Consider the following 9210-nt stretch of genomic DNA (forward strand, 5'->3'; position numbering starts at 1 on the left):
TGCTCCCGATTTCCCGGAGTTTTGGTTTTTCCGGCGCCACTGGACCGGACAAGCAGCGAGCGAGTTTTTCCATCCAGTGTTTGTCACCAGCACTTCTTCACCAGATTTCTTTTCAATTCTCGATTCACTTAAGACACCCAGCTTAAATTAATTGAAAAATCCAGCCAGTTGATTAATGAACGGCTGCCTACGAGCTTAAATTGAAAAACCGCATTCGATTAGTTGGCTCAGATGCATAAGACTTTATTGACGTGCCTCAAACTTCAGCCAGAAGCCATTCTTTGGCTTCAAACCATGACCCCTTATGTCGTTCAGTAAATCGCGGGATGTCCTTTCAGCTGGCAATAGTTTGAAATTTAAAAGCAACTGGTATACTATGGATTTCAGCTCCATCAGTGCCATTCGATTGCCAATGCAGTTGCGAGGACCCACTCCGAAGGGCATGTAAACACGGGACTCCAGAGCATGACCCTCGACGAAACGCTCCGGATTGAAGAACTCCGGATCCTCGAAGTTCTCGGGATCGTGATGGAGCGAGAAGATAGGTATTTGCAGGACATCACCCTTTCGGGCGGAGAACAACTTCTGACCATTTTCATCGAACAAATCAATATCCTGACTGCACTCACGATCGGTGGAAATCGATGGTGGCCATTTACGCAGTGCTTCGAGTACCACCATGTCCAGGTACTTCATCTTGGTCAGCTTGTCATATGTCAGAGGTTGACCATTCAGTTCTTCGTGCACGGAGAGGACCTCCTCATACAACCTATCCTGCACCGTAGGATTCAGGCAGAGCTCATGGGTGATGAAGCACAAGGACGACGAGATAATCTCAAAGCCGGCAAAGAAGAATAGCAGGCACTGGGCTAACAGGTCATCGTCGGTGAATTCGGAATAGTATAGCTCATCCTTCGACTTATCCCTCAGATCGGCCAACCTTTGCTGCTTGGCCTCCATCATCAGGTGGATCATATCCGGCCTCACCACTTTGTGCTCCTGGCGGTACCTCATCGCCGCGGTGACCAGGCTGCTGAAGTAATCAATGTTCTTGGTGTCCAGCACCTGGATGCGGAGAACCTGAAGCAAGCAGAAATGAGCATAACCCAATAAATAAATAATCAACATATTCCTTAAATAGTTTACTCCCGACTATTTGTGTCCTGGTTAATTTATCACTTAATAAAGAATAGAGTGAACCAACTGAATGGGTTGACACTTTACCGACCATTAGGACATTATATACGACATCTGGACAATAGTTACCTTCATCAGGCGTGGAAAGAGGGCGTACAGCATGGCCTTGAACACCGACCAGGCGCTAATCCTGGACATGGCCTGTCCAATGCGAAAGAACTCGTTATCTTTGCGCCTGAACGAGTTGATGCTGATGCCAAAGGCGACCGTAGCAATCACATCGTTGGCGAATCGCGTGAAGTAATCCTTCATTTCCAGTTCGATGCTCGCGTCCTGCGACAGCTCCAACTGCTGCTGTATGTGGATGACGCCCTCCTCGCTGCACGATTCGATCAGGTCGTACATTATACGCATTTTGCTACCCGTAAATGCGGGTGTCAGGATATTTCGCATCTCCTTCCATCGACCATCGCGCAGCGAAATGAGACTTTTCGAGAGTATCGACTCCTGTATATTGTTGTGCATGCTATTGTGATTAACGAAGTGGTCGAACTCCTTGATGCCGATGAGCTTGATGAGCTCAGGGTCTCGAACGAAGAAGACGGCATCTCGAAGGGCGTAGATGCCATATACCGGGGATCCCGAGTGTTTTGCATGCAATTCGATCATTTTCTTTAGTACTGGCAATCCACCGATCATGCCCTTGAGCGGAATATTGCCAATTAGAGGCCATGGCTTCTCATGTGCCACGCCCCTTTCACTGAACACACCATATTTGGCCACCGACCACTTGTAGAGCAAAACGAGCAGTATTATAAACAAAGCAATTGCTATCATCGACAGATCCATGATGTCATATGTGAGCGGCTAATTGAACCGAAGATCTCGAGAGCTGAAGCACAACTGATTTCACATTAAATGTGAACGAAGCTATCAAAAGCTTTTTAGAAAAGCTGCTTCTGATTATCAAGCGATCACTTATAGGGTTTTATACTATCTCCAATCGATAAGCATTATCTATGTGTAAATATAATTGAGTTTATGATAATTGGTCTATCTTTATTAAACGTACAGCCCAAGTGCAGTCCAGTTATCAGCGGAACGCATTAGCAAAATTGGCTTCCAAATTTGTTTAATGAAAAATAAATTGAAGTGCTATAATCTGTATCTCCCACCCGTCCTTCACTCATAATTCAAAAAGAAATCAATATGTGGCCAATGAAATGCTGCAAATAAATGTTCCAATTCAATGGCGAAAATTTGTGCAAAATCATTGGCAATTTAGGCAGAAATTGCACCCAAATGAGACCAGCTGGGAATCCATGCAAGTCGTGTCCTTTAAAAACTGCCTTAAGAAAGCTATAAAAGGCTGAGGCACACGCAGGATGGCTCAGAATTCGATTAGAAAGCCAAGTTATAAGCCATGTTTGAAGACATTCAGCTAATCTACATGAACATCAAGATACTGCGATTCTGGGCCCTCCTCTATGACAAAAACTTGAGGCGTTATGTGTGCATTGGACTGGCCTCATTCCACATCTTCACCCAAATCGTGTACATGATGAGTACGAATGAAGGACTAACCGGGATAATTCGAAACTCATATATGCTCGTCCTTTGGATCAATACGGTGCTGCGAGCTTATCTCTTGCTGGCGGATCACGACAGATATTTGGCTTCGATCCAGAAACTAACTGAGGCCTATTACGATCTGTTGAATCTGAACGATTCGTATATATCGGAAATATTGGGCCAGATGAACAAGGTGGGAAAGTTTATGGCTAGGGGCAATCTCTTCTTTGGCATGCTCACATCCATGGGATTCGGTCTGTACCCATTGTCCTCCAGCGAAAGAGGTAAGTTGGAGGGTTCTTAAAAGAAGTTGGAAGGACATACGTTATATTACCCATTATCCTCTTTCAGTCCTGCCATTTGGCAGCAGAATTCCTGGTCTGAATGAGTACGAGAGTCCGTACTACGAGATGTGGTACATCTTTCAGATGCTCATCACCCCGATGGGCTGTTGCATGTACATTCCGTACACCAGTCTGATTGTGGGCTTGATTATGTTCGGCATTGTGAGGTGCAAGGCTCTGCAGCATCGCCTCCGCCAGGTGGCGCTTAAGCATCCGTACGGAGATCGCGACCTACGGGAACTAAGGGAGGAGATCATAGCCTGCATCCGATACCAGCAGAGCATTATCGAGTACATGGATCACATAAACGAGCTGACCACCATGATGTTCCTCTTCGAACTGATGGCCTTTTCGGCGCTGCTCTGTGCGCTGCTCTTTATGCTGGTTATCGTAAGTAGATGTCCACAAAGGGAACCTAATGTACGCGTGTCTGCCATTTGTCATAGGTCAGCGGCACCAGTCAGCTGATAATTGTTTGCATGTACATTAACATGATTCTGGCCCAAATACTGGCCCTCTATTGGTATGCAAATGAGCTCAGGGAACAGAATTTGGCCGTGGCCACCGCAGCCTACGAAACGGAGTGGTTCACCTTCGACGTTCCACTGCGCAAAAACATCCTGTTCATGATGATGAGGGCCCAGCGGCCAGCTTCAGTAAGTCCTGCTTACATTAATCCTTGCACGATAACGATAACCATTGTTAAAGGCTCAGTGAAAACGTAATATATATGCGTTTGAAATTTAAATTCCAGATACTACTGGGCAATATACGTCCCATCACCTTGGAACTGTTCCAGAATCTACTGAACACAACCTATACATTTTTTACGGTTCTCAAGCGAGTTTACGGATGAACGAGCAAGGACCAAACTGGAATATTTTATGAAATAGCTTAAATACTGCACATGCAAAGACTCTCACGATACGATTTACCATTTACTCTGGACACAATCGAGCACATTTTACAATTGAATAAATCATTAGTGAAAAGAAAAATAGTTTTTCGTATTTAGCTGGAAATACTCGCGATTTATTTCTTGTATTTTTTCAGTGAGAACTATTTTGCGGTTGCTGCGTATTTCACGCTGTGTTCACCATTTTTTCACCGCCCCAACAATGAAAAACGAAATTTAAAAAAAAGAAATAACTGAAATCAAATGCAAAAAGAAGAAAAAATGTGTTTGGCTGTGCGCGATAAAAAATTTGTTTGCTAAAGTTGTCAACGAACTTTTTGCGTCCGCTGACTTTGACTGGCAGTCGCCGAGGTGCGAAAACAGGGATTCTGCAGGATGCAGAATGCAGATTTCAGGATCCAGAATGTGGGTAGGTAGGCAACCCGGCGGGCAGATGCCAAAACGGAGCGGGGAAAACACATTTCAATTTGAATGCCACGTTGCAGGTGAGTGGCGTCGGCGAATCGGGTTCATTATAATAATGGTGATGGAATTAAGGTGCGATTCTACTGGCTCAACTTTCAATCTCTGTTGTAAAACGAACAATTCAAACAAAAAGACGCGGAGTAAAAAATAAAGTTCTTAAGGAATTATCTCTCTAAATTGCCAATAAGTGGAGCTGCTTTAAAAACAATTTGTGAAACAAACTAAAGTTTTCTTTAAATGTTTAACTGTTATTGAACATTACACAAAATTTAGCTGGTTGGTATCTTTAATAAATATCTACAACATAATCTACAAATATAATTTATAATGAATCTGCCTGTCAAATAATACTTGGTAGTAAATTCGGAAGGGGTTTACAACTTGATTGATTTTTGATGTAAAAATACTAGGAAAATATAGCTTGGGCGGCAGTACACATAGTGACGAAGCGCTCCTTGTGTGCTTCGTGCGATATCAAAAACATATACGCTGTGGTTGTCCGATCACAACGAGTGATAAACTTAATAGATTGCTAACCAAGAAAAGAAAAAGTTCAATATTTCAGGAAAAAAGAAGTGCTGAAAGTGAAAAAATTCATATTTTTTATATCGGAACTGATGGGATGGTGAGAAAATGAATAAATTCTCTTAACAAATCGACGCATCGAGTGACACACAAATATGTTGTGGGTGTCACTGGTTGTTGAACTCGTGAAGAGCTGCTTTTACTTTATATAGTAAAATAATATACTATAGTAAGATTTGCACCCACTCACTTAATCGTGTTAACTAAAACTGTTTGTTTAGACCTTGTTAATTTCTTCTTGTAAGTTATAAACAGAGCCAAAGTTAATGCAATCTGTATTGTTAGTAGTCATATTTAACCGCACTCATATTGTAGGTACAAGCCACCCACCAAAAAGAAGCCAGCAAACATTTAAGTCCTTTCATTTTTATTAAAGTAAGTGATTTGCTTTGGAATTGCAGAGCCCGCCAGTTCAGAAGAGGCCAGCCAGGTTGGAGGAGTCGTAGATCTCGTTGACGGAGCACAGGTTAATGAAGACCGGATTCCGTCCGCTGCGGCACTCGGTGGCCGGACGATCGCCACTCTGGTAGACCGGGGCATTGACATCGTTTGTCCGGACAAAGTTGCAGGTCATGTACTGGTGGACACTGGACAGCGACTGACCGGCCTCGTTGGTGGTGTTCTTGGTCTGGCGGAGAATGCCGCAGCCCACGTGGGTGGTGCTATCCCGGACGAGCTGTGTGAAGTAGGCAATGCACTTGCTGACGCGCAAGCGAAGGATTCTGGTCAGGTGAGCAATACTTAATCCTGGCGCCTCCACCTACCTGTTGTTGGGCGGACTAAATGCTATAATATCCCGCATGCTGCATTCCTTGTACTCGGCGAACATTTCCTCCAGCGTGGCCTTGATTACCTCATCTTCAGTGTGGTACTCCACCGGGATTGGAGCTTCCGGATTGGGAGGGCCACTGGAAGAGCTCGGCGGCAAGGGATCCCCCTGCCAACCGCCCTCAGCCACCACCTGGGCCACGTTGCGGAACTGCTCGCTGTTGCGGCAATGATCGTTGACCAGGGCACATCGTTTCACATTGAGCTCCGCAAAACTGGCCAACTCCTGATCCCACTGCAACGTGGCCATGCGGGTGGCCGGACTGAAGCCCATCAGATCGCCCCTCGCTATCCGATCGCGGTACTCGTTCAGCTCATTGAGGATCATGGTGCGACGAGCCGTCGTGATCCGCACAATGTGGGCATCCGGACTGCAGATGTCGGCCAGCGCCTAAAGGAATCAGTCATCAGCGACGTGTCTCGCTGACCATTAGATGCATCTTACCCCGAAATTGTTGCAGGCTATATGCCTCTCGGGTCCGGGACACAGGGTGGGATCGCAGTAGTCGAAGGCCTGGAGCTGCTGGCCCAGGAGCATCAGCAGCAGCAACAGCGGCGGCCACTTGGTGTCCAACATCTCGACGAGGCAGCCAGTTTAGCCAGCTCCGGCCACCCGAGGCTGCCTCTTATAGAGTTCGAAGGGGCCAAATCGATTACCAGTCAAGCGGAGCTATCAATTGCGACCATTTACTGACCACCAATCAGTTAAACAATTGGTTAGGCCCACTATTAGGCACACTTTTGTACACAGAAAAAAAGCGATAAGTTCTGATCAATTTTTGTACCTTAAATTTTGTACCATAAATCCGTTAAAATAATATAATATTTTGAAATTATTTCTCCCATTCTGTTATTGGTTTTATAGGTTTTTATTTAATGAATAGTATTTATGTGAATACTGAGTGCATAAGCACCTTTTCTTTAAGTGCAAAAGTGTATTTAACACCCTAAATGTCATCTTGCACTTTGTCGCTGGGCGGCATATTCGATTCCACCGCCAAGCTGTTGGCATCGACGACCTCATCCTCGCTGCAGAGGAACTGGTACATCTGGCTCGATCCACTGGCGCACTTCCCGCCAGCAATCTGACCCTCCTCGTACGGAATCAGGTTGTTCACACTGGCCCGCGAGAAGTGGCAGAGCAGGACGATATTTGACTCCTTCTCGTCCCTACCTTTCACACGAAGGCCGCATCCCATACGAGAACCATGGTCCTGAATCAGAGGCATATAGTGGCCCACACAGGTTCTACAGTAAAAAAAAATATGCCCTTAGTAGTTAGATAAACCAATTTTAAAAATGTAAGCTTAAACCCACTAACATGTGTTTAAAACGAAGTATTTAACCTAATACACTAATTTGTAAAAGATTTTAACAAGCATTCTATAAAGTTGGTTTCTATACTTGAAATATAGGTGGCGTTTTACGTCACTTACCCTTCTCTTAGTGGCACTAATTTCTGACTGTTCATCATGCATCCCATGACATCCAGGAACAACTCCGGCAGCAATTTATCTAAAATCGTACGTATAAGGCTCTTGGTCCGTTTCATCTTGCTACGGATTTCGATGGTGGCCACATAATGATACTTATCGGTATTGGCGCAAAACTTTCCCGTCTCATCGCATTGGCGAACCTGTCGATCGGCCAGCCTCTGCAGTTCGAAATCCCAGCCCATCGTTGGCATGCGAGCGGCTACCGAATAGTTGCCCACTCCACTGGCCACATAGTTGCGCAACATGTTGATCCTGCTGAGGATGCCGGTCTTCAAGGCTCCATTGACGTTCAGGAAGAGGTTGTTTTTCCCACATTGCTCGCCTATTGCCTGCAGATGAGGTGGTTAAATCACTACAATCTCGAGTATTGATAGCTACTACCTTAGGTTGAAAGCAGCCCACATGGACTTCCGAATTCATGCAAAGATTGGGCTTACAATGGGGATCATCTTCTGGGGACAAGCTCGCAGTTAGCGGTAACAAAAAAAGGTACAAATACCACATCTGCATCTTGTGGCAAAAGCTATTTAACTAATGTGTAAAGCTATCTTATGAGCTAGATTTATTAAATGCAGCATGAACGAATCAATTAAGCTCGCCCAATTGCAGGGCATTGGGATTAACGTGCTCCTCGGGTGAACAGAGCCCCTCATATATGGAGTGGGTTCCCGCATAGCAGCGACTTCCCGGATGGGCACTTGCCCGGTAAACCAGCTCATTGGCAATCTTTCCGCGCGAAAAGTGACAAAGGACACCGTACTGGTAGAGTCCGCTCTTTTGGCCTTTTCGCAGCATCATGGCACAACCGACATGGGCGGCCAAATCTTGGACCAGCTGGGTGAAGTAGCCGCGACACTGCCTGCAATCATGGATCAGATATACACTAACCACTTGGATCTCTCACTCTCACCCATCCTTGGCCGGTTTCTCGGCATTAATGTGGGCCATTGTGCAGCCCTTGACATCATCCATCCAAAACTGCAAAACAAAGTCCAAAACAGATATGGGATCCTTTTCCAGTTGCAACCACTTGGTACTGCCATATATATACGACACATAGCTGAACTCCTCCGTATTGCTGCAGTAATCGTCGATATAGTCACAACGCCTCAAGGCAAACTTGGCCAATCCGGCCAGCTCCTCGTGCCACCGTAGTGTTGCCATCCGGGAAGCTGGACGCAAGTGCGGATACTGACCCTTAGCCACGGTATTCCGAAAATCATTTAGGACGGCCAGGAGGTGGGCACGCATGTGCATGGGAAACTTCACGATGATTGCATCACTGCCACAACTCTCATCAAAGTCCTGCGAAACTCAGACAGTTACTAAGCACCTTGATGGGAAGCCAAACTTACCCCATAATTGCGGCAAGCGATATGCGTTATTTCCGGCAGACACAGATCCTTGTTGCAGTAATCCGTACATAACGCCTCCTGGCTGATAAGAACTATTGCAAGCACTGATAGAAGGTACAACATCTGGTGCGTATTGGTGGAGTCAAAATACAAAACTATTTTGAAGAAAACTAACCTATCTATACACCGGAAAATCCATTTTAACTGCCTTAACGAGGCGTGACAATTCAATAATATATAAAGCTATTAGTAGTTATATATATCCAACAGTTGCCATATTCAACAAGGAATCCAAAGATCTAGAAGGTCATTATTAAGACATAAAATTTACAAAATGTGTAAAACATTGTAATTTCGCATGGCTCACCAAAATCAGTTTTAAAACAGCGTGGCTAACAATGGAACAAACATGGTACTAAAAACATAAAACATAATTCCGCATCTCAATTAAAAAAAGATGAATAAAAACTTTCGATTGCCGCAATAGCAATGGAAATCCACTAGTAATCTTT

The 9210-nt window shown here is 44.9% G+C and overlaps 5 protein-coding genes across 6 annotated transcripts; 1 reads left to right on the forward strand and 4 right to left on the reverse strand.

The window, feature by feature from the left end:
• Positions 1-218: 218 nt before the first annotated feature.
• On the reverse strand, positions 219-2047 carry LOC6608904 (probable cytochrome P450 9h1). Its single transcript, XM_002033582.2, has 2 exons — positions 1267-2047; positions 219-1080 (listed from the first exon to the last, which is right to left on the reverse strand). Exons 1-2 carry the CDS (start codon positions 1984-1986, stop codon positions 244-246), a joined length of 1557 nt encoding a protein of 518 aa, XP_002033618.1. The 5' UTR covers positions 1987-2047; the 3' UTR covers positions 219-243.
• Positions 2048-2497: 450 nt separating this feature from the next.
• On the forward strand, positions 2498-4051 carry LOC6608905 (odorant receptor 49b). The gene is made up of 4 exons (XM_002033583.2): positions 2498-2993; positions 3061-3443; positions 3500-3709; positions 3808-4051. The coding sequence occupies exons 1-4, from the start codon at positions 2561-2563 to the stop codon at positions 3907-3909; spliced, it is 1128 nt and encodes a 375-aa protein (XP_002033619.1). The 5' UTR covers positions 2498-2560; the 3' UTR covers positions 3910-4051.
• A 1318-nt stretch (positions 4052-5369) lies between these two features.
• On the reverse strand, positions 5370-6459 carry LOC6608906 (antigen 5 like allergen Cul n 1). Of its 2 annotated transcripts, none has more exons than XM_002033584.2 (3): positions 6293-6459; positions 5784-6238; positions 5370-5720 (listed from the first exon to the last, which is right to left on the reverse strand). In XM_002033584.2, exons 1-3 carry the CDS (start codon positions 6422-6424, stop codon positions 5432-5434), a joined length of 876 nt encoding a protein of 291 aa, XP_002033620.1. In that variant the 5' UTR covers positions 6425-6459; the 3' UTR covers positions 5370-5431. The 2 variants fall into 2 exon arrangements, with proteins under 2 accessions (XP_002033620.1, XP_032570631.1); XM_032714740.1 differs by having other exon boundaries at positions 5370-5741.
• A 221-nt stretch (positions 6460-6680) lies between these two features.
• On the reverse strand, positions 6681-7954 carry LOC6608907 (antigen 5 like allergen Cul n 1). Its single transcript, XM_032714742.1, has 3 exons — positions 7725-7954; positions 7284-7672; positions 6681-7095 (listed from the first exon to the last, which is right to left on the reverse strand). Exons 1-3 carry the CDS (start codon positions 7851-7853, stop codon positions 6795-6797), a joined length of 819 nt encoding a protein of 272 aa, XP_032570633.1. The 5' UTR covers positions 7854-7954; the 3' UTR covers positions 6681-6794.
• On the reverse strand, positions 7889-9172 carry LOC6608908 (antigen 5 like allergen Cul n 1). Its single transcript, XM_002033586.2, has 3 exons — positions 8699-9172; positions 8254-8648; positions 7889-8202 (listed from the first exon to the last, which is right to left on the reverse strand). Exons 1-3 carry the CDS (start codon positions 8819-8821, stop codon positions 7929-7931), a joined length of 792 nt encoding a protein of 263 aa, XP_002033622.1. The 5' UTR covers positions 8822-9172; the 3' UTR covers positions 7889-7928.
• Positions 9173-9210: the final 38 nt, after the last annotated feature.

Source organism: Drosophila sechellia, chromosome 2R (assembly GCF_004382195.2).
Source record: "Drosophila sechellia strain sech25 chromosome 2R, ASM438219v1, whole genome shotgun sequence".
Lineage (NCBI taxonomy): Eukaryota > Metazoa > Arthropoda > Insecta > Diptera > Drosophilidae > Drosophila > Drosophila sechellia.